This window comes from Bison bison, unplaced genomic scaffold (assembly GCF_000754665.1).
Source record: "Bison bison bison isolate TAMUID 2011002044 unplaced genomic scaffold, Bison_UMD1.0 scf7180017864530, whole genome shotgun sequence".
NCBI lineage: Eukaryota > Metazoa > Chordata > Mammalia > Artiodactyla > Bovidae > Bison > Bison bison.
In genome coordinates, this window is record NW_011495080.1 from 5,067,848 (window position 1) to 5,089,374 (window position 21,527).

The 21,527-nt window shown below is 49.0% G+C and overlaps 1 protein-coding gene across 1 annotated transcript in view; it reads left to right on the forward strand.

Moving 5' to 3' along the window:
* The window catches only part of PLXNA4 (plexin A4), a 476,871-nt gene that overhangs the window by 54,232 nt on the left and 401,112 nt on the right, over positions 1 to 21,527 (forward strand). Inside the window, exon 2 of the mRNA XM_010831752.1 lies at positions 20,186 to 21,437. Coding sequence (XP_010830054.1) covers positions 20,253 to 21,437 — 1,185 coding nt within the window. The 5' untranslated portion in view covers positions 20,186 to 20,252. The remainder of the gene's footprint in view (positions 1 to 20,185; positions 21,438 to 21,527) is intronic.

The window sequence follows — 21,527 nt, forward strand, 5'->3', positions numbered from 1 at the left end:
TCAGCTGCATTGGCTCCCAAGGATGGGATGTATCTTCCTTAGAACCTCAGCCCAGGAATGGATTTACAACTTCCCATTAATATCTAATAGCACGGTTGAGACAAAGCTGGACATTTTAATAGTATTTTGCCTAGGGCCTGGCTATCATAAAAGGAAAATAAATACTGTAACAAGTCATTGTGATTTCCAAGTTATGGTTTATTTCTCTTCATTGGTAGATGAACACGCACTGTACTGCCATCTCCACTGTCCTATTTTGACCCCTGGCTGGATCCCAGCCTGCCTGCCTGCAAAGTCACTTCAGTCGTGTCCAACTCTGTGTGACTGCATAGACAGCAGCCCACCAGGCTCCCCCGTCCCTGAGATTCTTCAGGCAAGAACACTGGAGTGGGTTGCCATTAGAAGCCCTTTAAAGTTTAAGCATAAAGACTGGGGCCCAGAGAGGGGTGGGAATCCCCTGTCCTGCCTGCAAAAGTGTGCCCATTTGGGAAGCCACCTCTTACCTGGATGACTGATGCCACTTTGGTCACCCCTTCGTGAGACCAAGATAGAGGCTCATTATCCTCAAACAAAGCAGCAGCCCCCACAGGGGCACCGCAAACGCCTTCACTACAGGCCGAGAGGCAGTGAGACTTCCAAGCCAGGAGCCTTGAAGTTGAACCCGCTCTTTGGCTGGAGGATGGAGGGGCGTTTGAACCTGGGAATGAGTTAGGAATGTCTGAAGCAGAAACCCATCATTTGTTCACAGAGACACACTTTATGTGTCTTCCTTTGTCTGTGTTTGTTTTGTTTCCCCGTCAGATTTCATATTATCATAGAGAAAATTGTGGCCGTTCTCAGCTGTGTAAGGAGGAGGAAATGGCAGCCCACTCCAGTATCCTGGCCTGGAGAATCCCCATGGACAGAGCAGCCTGGTGGGCTACAGGCCATGGGGTCGCAAAGGGCCAGACACGACTGAGCGGCTTTCACTTCACACTTCACTTCAGCTGTGTAAGAGGCAGCAGGAGAGGGTGTTCTCACGGCCGTGTAGTCTTCTGCTAGAAGATTAGAAGTGGGGATGCTGTGTGTCCTGGGGCTGTGACGATGGTGGACACAGTGTGTTATGGGAGTGGGCTTTTGGCCGAAAGGGACATCAGGGGGACAGAGTCCAGACCACTTCTTCCAGATGCTTCTCTCACCTGGAGATTTTCCTTCCAGACTTAAAGCTTGATCGCTGTGTGTGTGTGTGTTTTAATGAGTGAAGCAAATTACCTTAAATTTCTCAATCTACTTGACAGGGTTTTTATAAAGACTAAGTGAGAAAATAGATGGAACAGTATTTTGAAGCCTGGAAGCCAGCATACCAACATTTCCCAAAGTGTGGATGTGGAACAGTGTTCCTAGAGACATTAAAAGGCGTTAAACAATGGAAGCTATTAATAGGTATTAAGCATCTGTAGTCAAACATGTTTGAGAAACTCTGGTTAATAATCCTTCAATGGGTGTCTTCATCAAAAGACTTCTCAGGACTTTTAATAATAAGCACCTGGGGTCACAAAGAGTCGGACACAACTTAGTGACTAAACAACAGCAACAAAGATGCAAATTGACTGTCTAGGAGGGTGACTGGTGTTTCCCAAACTTGCTTCATCAGGGACCCTTTTAGGGCAAAGCTTTGTGAGGGCCTGATGTTCTTCGTGTTGCCATGTCATGATAAGTGTGCAGGTTTGGAGTTGCAGGTGTTGTTAGGGGGTATGCTTTCATTCAGGAAGCTTCCATGGGCATTTATCCTATTACATTTTCTCATTTCAACATTTCTTCCCATTCTCACCAGTGTCCATGAAATGACAACTGTGAGCAGGAATTACTTAAAATCCAGAAAAGTTTCTTTGACAAGGGAAGTCCATGTTTTCAAGTTAAACAGTGTCTTACTCTACATGCTACAGCATAGATGAACCTTGAGGACATTATGCTAAGTGAGATAAGCCAGACGTATAAGGACAAGCACTGTATGAGTGCATTTAAATGAGGTCCCTCGAGTAGTCAAATCCATAGACAGACAGTGGAATATTAGCTGCCAGGGGCCTGCAGGGAGAGGGGTTTGTGAACTGGTGTTTAATGGGTGCAGAATTGCAGCGTGGGATGAAGGGAGAGTTCTGGAGATGGATGACAGTGATGGTTGCACCACAATACAAATGTTCTTAACGGCACTGAACTGTGCATTAGAAATGGCGACAGTGGTTACAGCCCCTACATGTGGGATCTGAAAAGTGATGCAAATGAGCTTGTTTACAAAACAGAAACAGACTCACAGACATAGGAAGCAAGCTTATGGTTACCAAAAAGGAGATGGTAGGGATGGAATAGGAGTTTGGAATTAACAAGCTGCTATATATAAAATAGATAAACAACAAAGATTTATAGAATAGCACAGGAAGTGCCTGGGCTTCCCAGGTGGCTCAGTAGTAAAGAATCTGCCTGCCAATGCAAGGGACACAAGGGAACATGGGTTCGATCCCTGGGTCAGGAAGATCCCTAGAGAAGGAAATGACAACCCACTCCAGTATTCTTGCCTGGGAAATCCCACGGACAGAGGAGCCTGGCGGGCTACAGTCCTGGGATTGCAAAAGAGTCAGACGTGACTTAGTGACTAAACAACAGGCTGCTGCTGCTGCTAAGTCGCTTCAGTCGTGTCCGACTCTGTGCGACCCCATAGACGGCAGCCACCAGGCTCCCCCGTCCCTGGGATTCTCAAGGCAAGAACACTGGAGTGGGTTGCCATTTCCTTCTCCAATGCATGAGAGTGAAAAGTGAAAGTGAAGTCGCTCAGTCATGTCCGACTCTTCGTGACCCCGTGGACTGCAGCCCACCAGGCTCCTCCGTCCATGGGATTTTCCAGGCAAGAGTACTGGAGTGGGGTGCCATCGCCTTCTCTGAAAAAATAGGCAACTATATTTAATCTTATAATAACCTATCATGGATAAGAATATGAAAAAGAATATATATACACACATCTATTAACTGGATCATTTTGCTGTACACCTAACACAATATTGCAACTCAACTATAGTTCAATAACAAAGAAGAAAAATGGTTAAAATGGAAAATTTTTACCTTATGTAGATTTTGCCACAATTTTCTTAAAAGTTAATATTAAAAGGTCTTATCCTTATTCTGAATTCTTTTGATTTCAGTCTAATTTCTTAAACTTTCACTGGTTAGCATAACTGGGTGCCCAAGATGCTCTTTATAGCTTGGAGAGAGAGTGAAGAGAGAGCTCATTGCTAAGAAGTATATGATTGATGCTGAATATCCTTTACCATTTCCACTCTTTTAATATTATTAATTTTGGCTACAAATTTATGAGCTTACAAATTAGCCTGTACTTCATAAGCATTTGCAATTTCCCTTTAGTAAAATGGAAACTTTGATGTGATAGTTTTTCTTTCACAAAATGTAAGTGTAAAATGCCAGGTCTCTTAGGAAAATATTTTAGTTGGCACCCCCCTTTGCCAGCGAAGGTCCCTTGGTTCAGTCTCTGCCTCTACCAAAGGCTGATGCAAGCAGGATGCCTCTGGGGTTTTCTGCAGGCATATTAGGTACCGAGAATCAGTTTCTCATCTAGAAAATAAGGATACCATTAGCATCCACTTGGAGCATTTAAATGAGATGCTTTATGTAGACCACACAGCTGGGTTCTCTGTGAGCCACTTCCCTCCATGATTCCCTTCCATCCCAGCATGTAGACTCTGCAGACAGCCTTGCCCTTGATGTTCCAAACTGAACTCTTGACATCTTTCCTTATTTGCCCTGCTCCTCCCTGCTGCTGCTGCTGCTGCTAAGTCGCTTCAGTCGTGTCCAACTCTGTGTGACCCCATAGATGGCAGCCCACCAGGTTCCCCCATCCCTTGGATTCTCCAGGCAAGAACATTGGAGTGGGTTGCCATTGCCTTGCCTTCCCCATATCAGTAGAAAGGAACTACCATTCACCCAGGTGCTCCGGCCAAAATCAAGGTGGTATTATAAATATTCCTCTTATTTCCATATTCACCAGTAAGCCCTACTGGAACAATGATGACCCCGTTTTCACCTATAACACCTGAGTCAGGCCTCCATCACCCCTCAAGGAACTCCGGCAGGTCACCTGTTCCACCCTCAAATCATCCTCCACGTGGAGCCAGACTGAGTTGGTCAATGATACACTGATCGTGTTACTGCCTTGCTCAAGACCTTTCCATGACCTCCCACCCCATTGGGAATGAAACTCTCATTCCTCCCCTGGATTTGAATGTCCTCTGTCATCTGTCCCCTGCCCTTCCCTCGGACCCCATTACTCACACGTCCCTGCTTGCCCAATGCCTTCCGGCAGTTCAGTCTTCTGCCTTTTCCTTGCCAAAATCTGCCCTCTTCTCAGAGGTTCTCACTCACTCTGTCTTTGCCCTGGCATGCTGTGTCCCCAGATCGTTGCATAGCTGGCTCCTCCTTGTCATTTGTTAAGTCCTCTTCAAGCATCACCTGGGAGGCACCTCTACTGGCCACTACAGCTGGGGAACACCCTGCCCCCGAAGTTATTCTGTATTAAATGACTATCCTTTTTTAAAAAAAAATAACTTCAAAAATTTGAAAATAACACTCTCCGAAAATAACTATTCTTCCTGTTTCTTGTCCGTCTTCTTCCTGTTAAATGTAAGCTCTGTGACATCAAAGATCTTTTTGTCTTACTCACTGTGCACCCTTGGAACATAGGTTTCTGGTATGTAGTAGGAGCTGATTAAGTGTTGTTGATGAATGCAGAGATAGACTTGGGTCGCCCACCCTGCTTGCTACTTGGCCCCTTATATCATCCCTTGGCCACTGAGAACTTGTCTACTTGTGCCGTCTCCTTGGTCTGAAGGAAAGGGTCCCCTCCCATCACATGCAAGCCGTCAAAGTATATGGAGGTCATGATGGTACAAAATTGTTTATACTCTAACAGGCTAGGAGGCCTCCCTTTCTTTCCAGCTAACCACTGCATTGGTCACGTCATCTTTATCTTCTCAACTTATCCCCTACCCCACTTTTGACATGCCACCCTCATTGATGGCTCTGATGGGTGGTCTTGTGGTTTACAGGGAAGTGTTGGGTCCATCAGAAGACCTGAGTTGTAGACATATGAAGAGCAGGGCTTTGGGAACTTAATGGAATTATCTGAGTCTCTGTGTCCCCATCTGGCCAGTAATAATAATGGGTTGGATGGGGATGGATATATATTTTTGGAGTCATGAGGGCTGATTGCATATGAAGGAGCATGTGGAAAGCCAAATTAACCCACAAACAAGAGGTGATGGTGGTGGAATTTCAGGCCGTGTGAGAGGAGGAGGTTGGCCAGTGCTGGCACGTGTTCTCTCTGAGTGGAGCATTGCATGGTTCCATCCACTGAGTGATGTGCAGAGCAGATTCGTAAGAGCTGCAGGGTCTACTTCAAGGTCTCTGGGGTTTCACAGTGGGTTTGATCCTCTATCACACCTTGGATCCACCTCTTGGACTCTTGTGCCCCCGGTAACACAGCTAGGAGGTCCTGAAACGAGGTGTCAGCAGCATCCAGTAGGATTCCTTCCTCTGCTTGGCCTTGCCCCGGCCATCCAGCACCCTGCCCCCCATGTTCTTGTCACCTGGAGAAGGAGGAGGGGTTGACCGATTCATAGGGGTGCTATGGGAGGGACCAGGCTCCCTCGGGAATGCTGGCAAGAGGGCCTGACCTTGATGTGGGGGCAGAGGTGGACTCTTTGAGACTCATGCTGTGTGGCATCTGCAGTGATGGGCACCTTGGAGAATGGTCTTGGAGGGCCTTTGCCATTCTGTGCCTCGCTTGAGAAATGGCGGCAGAATGGGGATTCAGATTTCCTGCTCCTTGTTCATATGTCGCTGGCACCAATATGGAAATAGAGAGAGGTCTCAGCAAAATGGTGTGCGTTGCGGGGGGGGCAAAGGAGTTGGAAGATAAGACTGTGTTAGTTAATGGAGAATCATTGCCAGAACCCACAGGTCTCCTTGGTCCTTTGATTCATAGGTGTGTGTCCAGCAGGTGGGAGGGGCAGGATGAGATGGTGGCTCAGGTCCCCCAACTGCCTGGGACCCAAACACCTAAAGCCCATGAGAATAAGGAGAGAGTGCGGGGCTAAGAACCTTCTGCTTAGGAGGTACGGCCTCCTAATACTACCATTACTTGATCAAATATTTTAAAAATTCAGTGTTGCCTTGGTGATAGAGATTATTTCCAAACTTGAAGATATCAAATACCCTATTTTGCTAGCTCCTTGTCTGTTTACAGGTAATAGTGCCTGGTCCCCAAACTTTGTTCCAGTCGATTCTGAACTTTTTTTTTAAAGGAGTGAATATAGCTCTGTTCGGCTTCCGGCTGCAGGGGAGATTTCTGCCAAGATTTGCGGCACGCAGCTGAAATGTGTTTTGTATTTTATGAGCTTTGGCTCATCGTGGAATTAAATAGCACTAATTACATGAATATAGACCAGCAAGGGAGACAACTGTTCACTTCCTGATTTTCTGGGGGATTGAAAAATAAAGGGAGGAGGAGGACAAGGACAAGGAGGGGACCAGGGAGAGAGCTCTCTCACCAGACATTAGGTGACACAGAAGTGCAGTTATTTAGCCTAAATCTGCTCCAAATGGCCTGTTCCCTCATGTTGCCTCTGCTGGGTGGAGTCACTCACTTCCTGTCAGCAGGAAGACCTTGTGGGCTGGAAGGCAGGGAGTCAGGGTGTGGGATGCAGGGCTGCTCTGAAGGAGCTGGCATTGATGCTCTGGGTGGGAAGAGGCATTCTGGGAACAGAGTGGTACCTGGGAGAGATGCTGAGTGCAAGGACCTGAGCACAGTGGATTCCCATCTGGGTCCCCCTGGCAACCTGCTTCTAGCATCCTTTCCAAACCTATTGACTTTTTTTAGTTAGAAAAGTCTACTGAGAGGTTTCCAGCCATCTAAAGAGAGGAATTTCTATTCTTTTAAAAATTTTCTCCTCTTGAGGAAGATAGGAGATGAAATAGGCAGGATGTCCTTATCGTGGGGTGGTGGTTAAGCCCTTTAGTGGGTGGGGGAGCCTCAGAACTTGGAGGCCTCCTGCTGATTCTTCACTCAACTGTCGAGAGACTTGGGGTCCTCAGAGGCTGGGAGCAGTGAAGGCCCCTCCTTGGAGGGTTAACTTGCTCTCTAGAGTCTGACTCAGTGAATTGGCCGATGCCTGAGCTGACAGTGTGTCCTGCTCCAGCAATCTTTACTGAGAGAGAGAAAATAGGTTCAGTGAGTGTGATGGAAGCCGGCTTAACAGCTGCGTGCCCTGCGTTCTCCAGGGCCAGATCGTGGGACTCGACCAGTGGGCCCTCCCAAAGCACCTCACAACTTGGACTTTAGCCACTACAGAGCCTTCAAGTGAAGATGCAAAGAGACTCGAGAGAGAGACTTCAGCACCAGCCTTCAGTTTTGCAGTGAACACCCACCCCTGGGCGTCGTCACCCTCACCATTTCACGGCAAAGGCCACTTGTGGAACCCTCCTCACATCAGTGTCAGCCTGTGCTCCACGCAGCCTGAAATGCTTCACTCTCACTCCGTCTAGAATTAAGTCCAAAAGAAGCATAATGAGTGACCTTGACTCAGCACCCTGTTTCCAGAAATGCCATTTTACAGATGGAGACACTGAGGCATCAAGAAAGCAGGACTGTGGCCAGCGAGAAGGACCATTCCTGATGCCTGTAGCATCCTTGCTACTGTGATTCAGAGAGAAAGGCGTTCTTAGGAGTGACCTTGGCTGATAGGTCAACTGCTGTGAACGAAGAAGATCCAGCCTCTTCCTGAGACCGTGGAAGGAGAGAAGGGCCTTGAGAGAGAGGAGCTCGCTAGCTTGAAGCCCACAAGGTGTCACTTTGTTTTCTGGGAGTCCAGGGCGAGAAGATACTGAGGCTCAGGGGAGGGGCGAATGGGTGGCTGGGGGAGCCTCCATTTTAGATGAAGATCAGACAGCAAAGCAAGCCTTCAGTCTACTTCACCCCAGGCCACACGCTTGAGGTGGGCCTGGCTGGGTCGATGACTGTCCCCAGCTTGTGGTGGGCCCCCGAGACCCCTATCTGTGATGCGAATGTCTACCCAGACCTTGGGGCAGCAAAAGTGACGACAAATACTCCCTTTGTCACAGCTTTGGGGTGTCTTGAACATCTTCCCATGATATGCCCCCATTTCTGCATATCCACAGGCCAGTGGGGACGCTCAGAAGTAACTGGGAGCTAGCCCCCCTGGACAGGGCATTTTTCACCGGCAAGACCAAGGATTGGGATGGGAGAGAGTGACCACATGGACGCCAAGTCAGCTTGGGACATCTGCCCCCCAGTTCCTGGCCGGCCGTTTCCTTTAAATGAGACCCTGGAAAGAAGCTGACAATTGTGTCCTCCTAGCCCAGGCTGCTTCTGAGAGTGTTGTGTTTTGAAAGCCTCGCAGCCAGACTTGGAGTAAAGAGACTCATTGCTTAGCGACTCCCCCGCCCGAGCACAGCGCCTGGAATATAAAGGACTGCCGTGGTGTAATAATAGCATTCCATATTGGGCTGCCTGGGCTTCACTGGAGCTCCCACTTGGCTCTGCTGGGAATGGCGGACTTGGCCAGGAACAAGTGGTTCTGCACCCTGGGAGGGGGCTCCCTCAAGGCCAAGGAGGGGAGACCTGGGGGAGGGGAAACCACAGATGGGGGCCTCAGGGTTCCAGCATGGACTTAATCTCTGAATGGGGGCGGCTCTCTGGCTCATTCTCTGGCAGGGGCTTCTTCCAGGCTGATTGCAAAGGCTCTGTCCATGGTAATCGTGTTCCCCCAGCCCTGTCTAATAAACTGGGAAGTAAAGGATTAAGTCACTGAGCTTGGTGCTGATTTTCCCGGGGACCGGGCTTGTTGCCTGGCAGCCAGACTCTAAGCTTGGGCCTGGCTCCCCATGTCTCCCTCTCCGTACCTTTTATGCCCTTCTCTAGCCCTTCTCTGACCACGGATGGCACATTTCTCATTGCTCAAAGGAACAGAAGCACAGCGAAAGCAGACTAGAGGGATTGATCCCTGGGCTTGTGACCTGCCCCTGCTGTTGCTGCCTTCTGCTTTTGTGCTGGGTTACAACCAGGCTGACCCTTCTGGGCATGCCCCCGCCCCACCAGCCCTGCATAGGAGACTGTTTAGTCACAGCACTGTGACCTCCTCCTGGGAGGACAGTTCCTTTGGCCTGACCTTTCCCCCAGTGGTAGTGATGGAATGCACTAGGACACCCACACCTGGAGTGCTCTTCCTCTCATGAATGCGGCAGTCATTTCTGAGACATCGACAAGGAAGAGGGGTAGCAGCGAAGGCCAGGACTTGGCAGTGCAGCGCACAGGGAACGCTATAACCATCGTGTCTTCTTCTAGAAGGCAGGGACAGATGTAATATGAAAAAAATAATTCTCTGGGAAAAGAAAGAAAATCACAATTCATGGCTCCTTCTTCTAGAAACCAAGAGTTTAAACTGAGAAATGCAAACAGGAAAAAATACCAGTTACTTCCTGAAGGTGTTCTTCTGAATGCATTGATTACAAATTGGAGGAGGAATCTTACAAAGACCTTTGTCCATTTTACTATTTCGGATCAGTAGCTGGCTGGTGTTTCTTAGGTGAAATAGAAAGGGGACCTGGGCTGTGTCCCCAGTCCCCCCACTGCTCCCAGCTGCACACACATAAGGTGCCTCCTTGGTCCCAAACTTCAGAAAGACCACTTCAGAGTAACATGAAGATTTTTTGCCTCAGGGAGACACTGGCATGGCCTTCTCCCACCTCGCTGGGCTTGGTGACTTGCAGTCTGGTTTTGGGAACAAGGAGGGAGCTACTGACACTTAAAGAGGACTTTCCCTGGGGTCATGTACTCCAAGGAACAGAACCCCCCCGGGTACCAGTTTCAGATTGGAACCAGCTGAGATACACTGTGTGCTGGCTGTGTTCTGTATTCATTTGGTTGGTGCCAACTGCTGGGACACACAAGTCCACCAGTTCAGAACCTTGTCCCAGTTCAGTTCAGTTCAGTCGCTCAGTCGTGTCCGACCCTTTGCAACCCCATGGACCGCAGCACACCAGGCCTCCCTGTCCATTACCAACTCCTGGAGTCTACTCAAACTCATGTCCATTGAGTCGGTGATGCCATCCAACCATCTCATCCTCTGTCGTCCCCTTCTCCTTCCACCTTCAGTCTTTCCCATCATCAGGGTCTTTTCCAATAAGTCGGTTCTTCACATGAGGTGGCCAAAGTATTGGAGTTTCAGCTTCAGCATCAGTCCTTCGAGTGAATATTTAGGACTGATTTCCTTTAGGATGGACTGGTTGGATCTCCTTGCAGTTCAAGGGACTCTCAAGAGTCTGCTCCAACACCACAGTTCAAAAGCATCAATTCTCTGGCACTCAGCTTTCTTTATAGTCCAACTCTGACATCCATACATGACCACTGGAAAAACCATAGCCTTGCTTAGAAGGACATTCATTGGCAAAGTAATATCTCTGCTTTTTAATATGCTGTCTAGGTTGGTCATAGCTTTTCTTCCAAGGAGCAAGCATCTTTTAATTTCATGGCTTCAGTCACCATCTACAGAGATTTTGGAGCCCCCCAAAATAAAGTCTGTCACTGTTTCCATTGTTTCCCCATCTATTTGCCATGAAGTGAACTGAACTGATGGGACTGGATGCCATGATCTTAGTTTTCTGAATGTTGAGTTTTAAGCCAACTTTTTCACTCTCCTCTTTCACTTTCATCAAGAGGCTCTTTAGTTCTTCTTCATTTTCTGCCATAAATGAGGTGTCATCTGCATATCTGAGGTTATTGATATTTCTCCCGGCAAGCTTGATTCCAGCTCGTACTTCATCCAGTCCAGCATTTCTCATGATGTACTCTGCATATAAGTTATATAAGCAGGGTGACAATATATAGCCTTAATGTACTCCTTTCCTGATTTGGAACCAGTCTGTTGTTCCTTGTTCAGTTCTGACTGTTGCTTCTTGACCTGCATACAGATTTCTCAGGAGGAAGAATGGTTTATTTCTTGTCTGACTTGGATGTCTGTGGTTGGTCAGTGGGTCCTTCCATCTTGAGGCTCCAAGATCTTGCAGGGCCTCAGAATCCTCTTTATCCAGCTGGTGAAAGGCTCTTTAGAGAACACATAGCCATTTCTTACCTGTTTTGGCATGAAAGTGTCACCATGACTCCTTCACCAGTCATGCGGTCACACCTGGAGGCCATGTGGACGCAGAGAGGCCAGGGAGACCATAGCTGGTAGGCATCTCTTATCAACAGCTTTACATCAGGAGCTGCAGTGATGGAGAAGCATACCGTTTTGGTGGATAGCTAGCTTCCTGTCCCCCTGGGCTCACCTGCACAAGAGATGAATTACCTCTAGTGTAGCCCCGTCAGGAGGATGAAGGAGGATGAAGTTCTTGGTTTCTAGGAAACCAGGTGGGACTGAGAGGTAGAGCTTGGCAGAGCTTGCCAGTGACTGTGGACAAGCTCAAAGGGGAAAGCTACAGGGTCCAATATACCTTAGCCACCAGACAGCAGGGCTACTGTTCTCTGCTTTGGAGTGTCTATAGTCCTTGACACCCAGCTCAGAACCCCACATGTGATACATATTCCATCAACATTCATTGGCCAAATGAACGAACACATCCTGACTTCCAGTAACTGGGTCTCCTGTGTTGTCTCTTTTCCTCACTGCAGTTTAGTTTTCATGCCCAGCTCTTTCTTCTCAACATGGTCTGTGCTGAGTTCCTCTGCTGAGTAGGGAGATGGTCCTCAAGTCTAATTTGTGGATGCCAGGCAACCTATTATGATGTTCCACTTGGTGGACTGGCAGCTCCCATTGTAAACCATGTCTGAGAGATGTAGTTTCCCATTGCATTTGAAGGCATGTTTTTAATGGACAAAATAGGCTATTTAAGTAGCTACATGCCCTGGGTTAGAGTGGGTAAAGTCAGCATTGTGAGTTTGGCCTAAGTGGCTCAGCATCGAGATTTACATGGTACTTCAGTTGTAGGGGAATCCCAGCTGCTGTCTCATACACTCTTCTGTGAAGTCGTCATTCATTCCTCATTTAGTCACTCATCAACTCGTTCATTCATAATTCATCCATCCACTCATTTATGCATTCCCAAACATTTATGACATACCAACCATGTATCCAGCTCTGGGCTTGAAATAGAAGAGAATAGTGGCAAAAAATACATAGTAATTTCTAACCTCCAGAAGCTCATATTTTTTAGAGAAGGGGGAGCATCAATGGGCAAATATAACAGCGTTTGTGGGATGTGAGACTAACCTGACTTCCTGCAGTAACACATGGGTGAGGGGCTGTCCTAGACCAATGCCAGGGTCAGACATGATTCATCAGAAGAATGAGGCCTTAGGGGAGGGGTTGGGGTGGTCATCCCAGGCCAGGTAACCACCTATGCAGAAGATACGGGGGTGTGGACAGGTGAAGATCCCAAGAGACTTGTCAGCATGGCCTTCAAGGCAAAGGCCTAGCAGACAGGGGAGCATTGTGATGGACTATGAAAGTCAACATGCACACACACACTCATTATATTAGCAAAATTCTAGTTTATCTCTGGGGCAGTGGGACTCAGGCATGATTACTTCTTGTGAAAGGACAATCTATTAGAGAGGATGTGGTGAGAGACACTTATTCTTTTGGCTGGAAGGCTGGATTTTTCTGTGTATGGGTCATAATTCTTTCATTAACAAGTGCCAGAACCCTTGCTGGCTTATATAAAAGGGGAATTTTTGGCTCCTGTAGCTGGAAAGTATAAGCATAGAGCTGGCTTCAGTGCACGTGATCTAGACATCTGTGTGATCACCAGGACCTGGGACTCAGGACTTTCCGTGCCCTGGCTCAACTCTGCTCTCCCGGGACTAGGCTTCCTTCTCTTCAGGGTCCCCGCCCCTCTCCAACCCCTCTGGTTACAAGATGGTGCCCAGAGTTCTTAAGCCCGCCCCTCTCCAAGGACACAGCCAATGGCAGACCTAGAATGTTTTCCTCAGCACTCCCGTCCAAAGTCTATTGCCTCCCAGAGATTCTGATCCAACCAAGTGCCCATCCCTGAACCAGTCACTGGGACCCGCCCCTGCTCTGTGCTGATTGGTTTGAGCTTGGGTGACGTGTCCTCCCCTGAACCAGGGGTGAAGTTAATTTTCCCAGAAACTTTTGTCTGAGAAAGGGTGAAGGGGTGGATCTCTAGAGGATAAATGAATAGTAGCGAAAACAACAGGTGTCTACTGTGTCTAACAGTGTCTTCCAATTTTTGTGTTTTGATCATGACTGTATTAGTGAGGGTTTTCCAGAGAAGCAGAAGCTCTGTGTGTGTGTGTGTGTGTAGATATAGAGAGAGAGGAGTTTATTTTAAGGAATTAGGTCATGCAATTATAGAGGCTCCAAGTCCAAAATCAGCAGAGTAGGACTGCAGACTTGAGACTCAGAGGAAAGCCCATGTCGTAGTTCAAGTCCAAAGGCATCGGCTGCAGAATTCCCTCTCCCTTGGGGAGGTCACGCTTTTGTTTGAGTCAGTCTTCAACTGATTGGGTGGCTGCACACCCATATTATAGGGGGAAGTCTGCCTCACTCAAAGTCCACTGATTCAAATGGTAATCGCATCCAAAAACCCCTCTCAGAAACATCCAGGATGACGTTTGCCCACATATCTAGGCACCATGGCCCAGTCAAGTGGACACATCATAGTTACCATGACAGTGACCGACTGCAGGAAGTAGACTTACTTCACACTCATGCATGCACTTACGTGGCTGAAACATCAGTCTCACACAAGTTTTATCCTTCCTAAATGTGACATGCTTTTATTTTTCTCCTCGATTTTATTTCATTAAAAAGAGCACATGTGGCCTGCTCAGTTGATTTCTAGACTCAGGATGGATTGTGATTTGTCTTTTGAAACGCCATCCCAGAAAACATTTTCTGGATGTTCTATTATTCCATAGCAAAGGTCCTGAGGACAAGAGGATTCTGTTCAGAGGTTCAGGGAAGTACTGTGTGCCACCGAGGAAGACCTGAAGAGATTTCCAAGTCCCAGTATGACTGGGTGTGACCCCAGCCAGGACCTATAATTACTCATGCATCTGTTTCCTTATCTGTAAAGGCTGCCTACTTACAAATACTTCTTCTGCCTAACAGGGTTGCCACTCATAGTACAGTCAGAACAAGGTAATATATATGAAAACACTTTGTAAACTCAGAAGTAATTTTGTGCAGTAATTGCTATTTTTAAACTACTCTATAATAACTTTCTTCTCTGCCACTCAAGAATCTGAGAAGATGATGCTATTTCATGAAAATTAGTTTGAGCTCTTCACCACGTGCCACATAAAACAAAGCCCCAATTTCTTTAATCAAAATGATGATCAGCTTCTAAAAATGAGTCCCACTTCTCCTGAGATGATTTAGAATTAAAATTTGATTTCAAAGAGGGGGGAAACAGCAGCGTGTTTGGGTTGGATTCAGAGTCTTTCAGCCCCACCTTCCTGAGCCTTTCTCATTCTTCCTAGTTCCTGAGTCCTTCAGGGCCATTTGGGGGTGACTCGGCTTCATTATTTGCCTTGAAGCATCTGAACTGGGCTGAATGCCACCTCCAATACTTGGTTTTTCAAATCAACCGAGTGATGACCCGAGAGAGAAATGGCAGATGGGACCTGGAATCTCAGTGGGGGTTTCCTAGGTCACATCCTCACTTACCAGGATTAAATCCAGCTTTGCCAGGACGGACGGCCTCAGGCAGCCTTGGGCGGGGGCAGGTGAGCAACTCTACCCACCTTTGGGTCTGGCACTGGGCTGGGAGGGCTGCAGTTGGTTCACCCCTGGGTGGCACCGGGTGGGGTCTCTGATGAGGCAAGCTGGGGCCCTCCACATCCCTAGAGCTCACATCCCTACCTCCCCCATTCTCTTCCATTTCTCTTATTTGTTTTCTAATCAGTCTCTTTCGTGGTGTGTGAAATGAGAGGCTGGTTATTCCTATCACACGTTATTGTTTTCTGTGGGTTCCCCCCTCTCCAGGCGCAGTAATTTCGCCGACCTCAGATGAGGGTGACGAGTGTTTGAGATGCATAACTGTGTCTCATTTCAGTGCCTAATAGAAGATGGGGAATGAGGCCTGGCACCTTTCTGCTCAGTAAATTTATAATTACAGGCTTCCTCGTCTCGCCTCTTGCAAACCAGAGAGCTGTTGATTGGCTTGTGGGCCCGTGAGTGGGTACAGTAAGGCAGGGCTGTGGCAGGCACGCTTTCCTGGTGCTCGGCAGGTTCCAAAACAGGGACTGTTGACAGTTCCCTCCAGAAGGCTGGTGGCTGAGGCCTGACCCGCACCTGCCTGTCTGGAATGAGGATTACCAACCCTGCTGGAATTTGGCTGTTGGCAGCGGTGTTCTCAGAGCTGCAGTAGCCAGCAGAGCACATGGCACCCATACAGCAGGCTCCTCCAGACAAAGGCTGAAGGGGTTCAGGTAAAGTCGGGAGACAGGCCAAGGGTGGTGAGAAGAGCCCTGGATTGGGAGTCCAGGGACTTGAGCTTGACCCCATCCCCACTGTGAGCTCACTGTTTGACCTCCTGCAAGTCATTTAACATCTGTGGGTCACAGCTTTCTTGTCTCTAGAATCAGCGGTTGGAATTGTCCAAATGGATCATCTCTTTCAGATAAACTTCTAGATTCTGATACTTAGATGTGCACAGGCAATTCACAATGAACCATCCTGACCCCTCATCACTTACAGAGGTGGTACCTTTGGGTATTTTTTGATCCTAGTCCCTCTAATCTTGTTAAAGTCTTGTCAACAACAACAACAACACAGCAACATCCACAACAACCCACACATAAGAAACACTTACTTGGGGCCGGGAGAGACTGTGTGCCAGGCACTTTCCAGTCATTATTGCTTTTAGAAATAAATACCTGTGCCTGCCTGAGGGGCGTTACCTGTGAGGTTATGCCCTGGGGGTTCCAGGGGCTTTGCTTTCCCCCTACAGAGCTAGGAGAGGTATTGCTGGGTGATGTATTGGGATTTCTGTGTGTGGGAACTTAACATGGATTAAAATGGACTTCCAGGACTTCTCTAGTGGTCTAGCGGTTAAGACTTCACCTTCCAATGAAGGAGGTGCGAGTTCAATCCCTATTTGGGGGGCTAAGATCTCACATGCCACATGGCCAAAAAAACAAAGCATAAAACTGAAGCAGTATAACAAATTTGATAAGAGCTTTCACTGGAAAGAATCAAAATTTAAAAATAAATAAGTAAATAAAATTGACTTCTGGGGGCTCTGGAATTGCGCTTTCCTAGAAAGAGGACAGCTTTTGTAGTACTACAATGCTGGGCTTCACCTGAGCTTTCCTGGTAGCCCAGTCAGTAATGAATCTGCCTGTAGTGCAGGAAACCCAGGTTTGATCCCTGGTTTGGAAAGATCCCCTGGAAAAGGAAATGGTACTCCATTCCAGTATTCTTTCTTAGAAAATCCTATGGACAGAGGAGTCTGTTGGGTCTCAAGAGTCAGACACGACTTAGTGACTAGACCACCACCACCACCAACGCTGGGTTTCAGCCTCAGCTCTGCCAGCTTATGAGCCATGAGCCATGAGCCATGAGCCATGTGCTCTTGCTGAGCTGGCTTCCTCACCTGCAAAGCAAATCAAACACTTCTGACCCCAGCCAACAGGTGTCTGATGAGTGAGGTCATGGGTGTCCTAGCATTTGGCTGGGGCCGGGGGTCCTGTAAGTGATACACAGATGCTGATGCTCCTCCTCACCTCCAGCCCTCTTCCTGCCAGCCAGAAAAAGGTCTTGAGTCTCCATTCCATGTCAGCTGTGGGTCTGGCGCTGTGGACGCACCAATGAACAAGGTACCCCCTGCTCCCAGGGAGCTCTCACAGGCCTCAGCTCCAAACTCAGTTCTTTCAGCAAAGGTTAAACCAACAGGAGCATGGAGGTCCTTTCTGGAAGCAGGACCTAAGCTCTTCCCAAGTTTTTTCTCCAACACCGTGTATTTTAGTCTCAACCTCCCAGGGACACCTTGACAAGGTCCTGGCTCCCTTTCTCACCCTATGTCCTTCTGACTCTTACGAACTGTGTTTTCCAGACAGACGCCTCCTGGTGTGCACCCTGAGGGTGCCCTCGCTGTGGCTCCAAGGACCCCTCCCCAGGGAGGCCCTTCCTCTCCAGCTCTTCAGGTCCTCTCAAAGTTCAAGGCTCAGCCCAAATGCCCTGGCCTCGCTGAGGCATCCTGCAGCCTTCTCCTTGTTCCCCTTGCCCCAGGTTAGAGGTCAGCTGTACTCATCTGAGCTCTTGAAGTCCATCATCTAACATTCCATCATCTGAGTAACTGGGGTTCTGGCGGTATCCACCCCCCTGACTCAGGGTTCTTCCAGGGCCTGGTCCAGCCTTGGCCATGCTTGGATCCACAGTGTCTTGCTCATTTGGAATGTGCCCTGAGCTCATGTTTGCCTTGTGGAGGAAGAGATGAAGGTCATCTGCTCACAGGATTGCTGTTGGTCCTGGGTGTGCTATCTGCCAGTTCCCCTCCTCTGATGTTTTTTTGAGAAGATTTGTGGTTTTCACTGGGACCTTTGCTGACAATGTCAAGTCTCTGTTTAACTTTCTTCTTTCGTCTCTTGTTTATTCGCTCAGTTGTGTCCAACTCTTTTGGACCCCATGGACTGCAGCATACCAGGCTTTCCTGTCCTTCACCATCTCCCAGAGCTTGCTCAAACTCATGTCCATTGAGTCAATGATCCCATCCAACCATCTCATCCTCTGTTGCCCTCTTCTCCCCCTGCCCTCAATCTTTCCCAGCATCAGGATCTTTTCCAATGAGTAGGCTTTTCACATCAGGTGGCCAAGATATTGGAGCTTCAACTTCAGTATCAGTTCTTCCAATGAATATTCAGGGTTGATTTCATTTAGGACTTTGCACTCTCTCTGCTTGGGATTTCCCTGGTGGCTCAGATGGTAAAGAATCTGCCTGTAATATACGAGACCTAGGTTCGATCCCTGGGTCGGGAAGGTACCCTGGACAAGAGAATGACTACCCACTCCAGCATTCTTTCCTGGAGAATTCCATGCACAGAGGAGCCTGGTTGGGCTATAGTCCATGGGGTCGCAAAGAGTCTGACATGACTGAGAGACTAACAGTAACTAACAAGTTGCTTGGGATGGGGGATGGGTCTTTGGCTCAGTCACCTACCTCTTCCTATCAGCTTGTTTCTGAGTTATTTGGGCAGGGACTGGGGGGAGAATGAAAGAAATTCCACAGAGGTGAGATGTCCCTGAATAAGACGTAGGCCATTCCTTCCCAGATTTCTCCCAAACTGGAAGAAATATGAAAAGCCATTTTCTGGAAATGCATGCCAAAAGGCATCTTGAATAGAAATGAATGAGACCATTAGGATGGAAAACTATATTGTTCCACAGGGAGTTGTTTATTTATTTATTTACTTGACCATTTCTTAAAGCATTTGTGCTCTGCCTTTAATGAAAACCTCTCAGAGGAGGCCTCACTATGGGCGGCAGCCAAGATCTGCCTCATTAAAATGACATCGAGGCTCAGAGCTGGGCAGTGGACCCAGAGGACCGGGTTGCTGACACGCAGTGAAGGGATCTGGGATTTGGGTTGTTAATTTGGCCTCTTGCACCGACCAGCAGGGATTGGGGTGGGGGGGAGGGGAAAAGGAGAACCTTCCCCTGCAGTAGGTGCAGACCCAGGGGGCTGGAGCTGTAATGGACAGCCCCCGAGGAAGCGTTGTTTGAACTGATCTGTTGTGTATAAGCCGTCACTGGTGGACATTCCCATCTGTGCCCGGCTGGGGTAAACTGAAATGGTTTAGCAGGACAATACGAGAGCATGGACCTCAATTAACCTTTGTGCCAGTGACCTGATTTGCATGTATGATGTTTCCATGCACGTGTGAGTTGGGCTCTCTTGCTTTTTTTTAAAAAATGAGTCAGTTTATTCAAGTATAGTTTTATACATATATAGCATTTCAAAACATTTATTTATTTTTGGCTATGCTGGGTCTTCGTTGGTGCGCATGGGCTTTCTCTAGTGCTGGTGAGCAGGGGCTACTCTCCAGTTGCCGTGCATGGGCTACTCATTGAAGTGGCTTCCCTTGCTGAAGAAGCATGGGCCCTGGGTGCAAGAGCTTCAGTAGTTGCGGCGCAGGGGCTTAGTTGCTCTGAGGCACGTGGAATCTTCCTGGACCGGGGATCAAACCCATCTCCCCTGCATTGTTGGCAGGTGGATTCTTAACCACAGGATCCCCAGGGATGTCGGATGACCTTTACTGCTTTTACCTGTGCATCTTGGATACCTGCCCTCCGCTCTAAAGTGGGAGTGTCGGAGGTTCTTACATCAGGAGGCTGCTAGTTAGGGTCCTAGTAGGAAACATCCTACATGCAAATCAGGTCATTGGCACAAAGGTTAATAGAGGAGCTGTTGACCAGGTGCCTCCTCAGAGGCAGGGCGGTGTTTAGGGCCAAAAACACGGAGGCCCTTTATCTCCCCTAGGACCAAATGGAGGCAGATAGGAGGCAATCCACAGACTCCGGGGATGGGGAGGCCGAATACACGCAGCCCACCTCCCCTCTTCTGAGCCTCTCCCCTTCCCACTGGGTTTCTGCTGATTATCCTCACTCTGCTGCACCTAACTCAGACCAAGGGCAAGGAACCTGCACATGTAAGGGCTCCTGGGCACAGAGAAGGGAAGAGAGCCGAGCTAGGTGTGTGTGTGTGGGGGGGGGAGGGGCAGGTGGAAGATACACAGCACTAAAAATTTGTTCAAATGAAATGAGAGTCCCTGGAAGGTGCTGGACAGTGACTGATGCACAGTCAGGCATTCTGTGGGCAATGACTATCATCATCAACATTATCATCATTATTACCACCACCATTATCACTGTTGCTACCATCGCTAGTATTATTACTAGTACTACTACTGACATGCCCACCTGCTGCCACTAGCTTGGGCTGACTCATACATGTATGCTGGGGACCAGCCCCAGCTTCCCCCCTTGAAGATCTATTTCAGTGTGTGCAGGATGCTTTGAGGGCCCAGCCAGACAAGCTATGGGGTGAAACTAAGACTCGGCCTTTGTCATCAGCATCACCTCTTTCCTTTCCCCCACAGGGAGCCTGCACTCCTCACGTGACACTGCTGTGCCCAGTGCCCCGTGCCCCAAGGACGCGTCTCTGAAATGAAAGCCATGCCTTGGAACTGGACTTGCCTGCTCTCCCATCTCCTGATGGTGGGGATGGGCTCCTCCACTCTGCTCCCCCGGCAGTCGCCCCCACCGTCCCAGAAGCGGTCTTTCGTCACGTTCCGCGGGGAGCCCGCCGAGAGCTTCAACCACCTGGTGGTGGATGAGAGGACAGGGCACATTTACGTGGGTGCCGTCAACCGGATCTACAAGCTCTCCAGTGACCTGAAGGTCCTGGTGACCCACCAGACGGGGCCGGACGAGGACAACCCCAAGTGCTACCCGCCCCGCATCGTCCAGACATGCAACGAGCCCCTGACCCCCACCAATAATGTCAACAAGATGCTGCTGATAGACTACAAGGAGAACAGGCTAATCGCCTGTGGGAGTCTGTACCAGGGCATCTGCAAGCTACTGAGGCTGGAGGACCTCTTCAAGCTGGGGGAGCCTTTCCACAAGAAGGAACACTACCTGTCGGGGGTCAACGAGAGTGGCTCCGTCTTTGGGGTAATCGTCTCCTACAACAACCTGGATGACAAGCTCTTCATTGCCACCGCTGTGGATGGGAAGCCTGAGTATTTCCCCACCATCTCTAGCCGGAAACTGACCAAGAACTCGGAGGCAGATGGCATGTTCGCATATGTCTTCCACGACGAGTTTGTGGCCTCGATGATCAAGATCCCTTCGGACACTTTCACCGTCATCCCCGACTTTGATATCTACTATGTCTACGGCTTCAGCAGCGGCAACTTTGTCTACTTTTTGACGCTCCAGCCTGAGATGGTGTCTCCCCCGGGATCTACCACAAAGGAGCAGGTTTATACGTCCAAGCTTGTGAGGCTTTGCAAGGAGGACACGGCCTTCAACTCCTACGTGGAGGTGCCCATCGGCTGTGAGCGCAGCGGGGTGGAGTACCGCCTGCTGCAGGCCGCCTACCTGTCCAAAGCCGGGGCTGTGCTCGCCCGGACCCTCGGGGTCCGCCCAGAGGACGACCTGCTCTTCACCGTCTTCTCCAAAGGCCAGAAGCGGAAGATGAAGTCCCTGGATGAGTCGGCCTTATGCATCTTCATCCTAAAGCAAATCAACGACCGCATTAAGGAGCGGCTGCAGTCCTGCTACCGGGGCGAGGGCACGCTGGACCTGGCCTGGCTCAAGGTGAAGGACATTCCCTGCAGCAGCGCGGTGAGTCCAGGGAGGACCTGTGGGCTGGGAGGGCACAATGAGGAGGCCCAGGCTGTGGCCTCCACAGGGTGTGAACCACCTGTCCCGTTT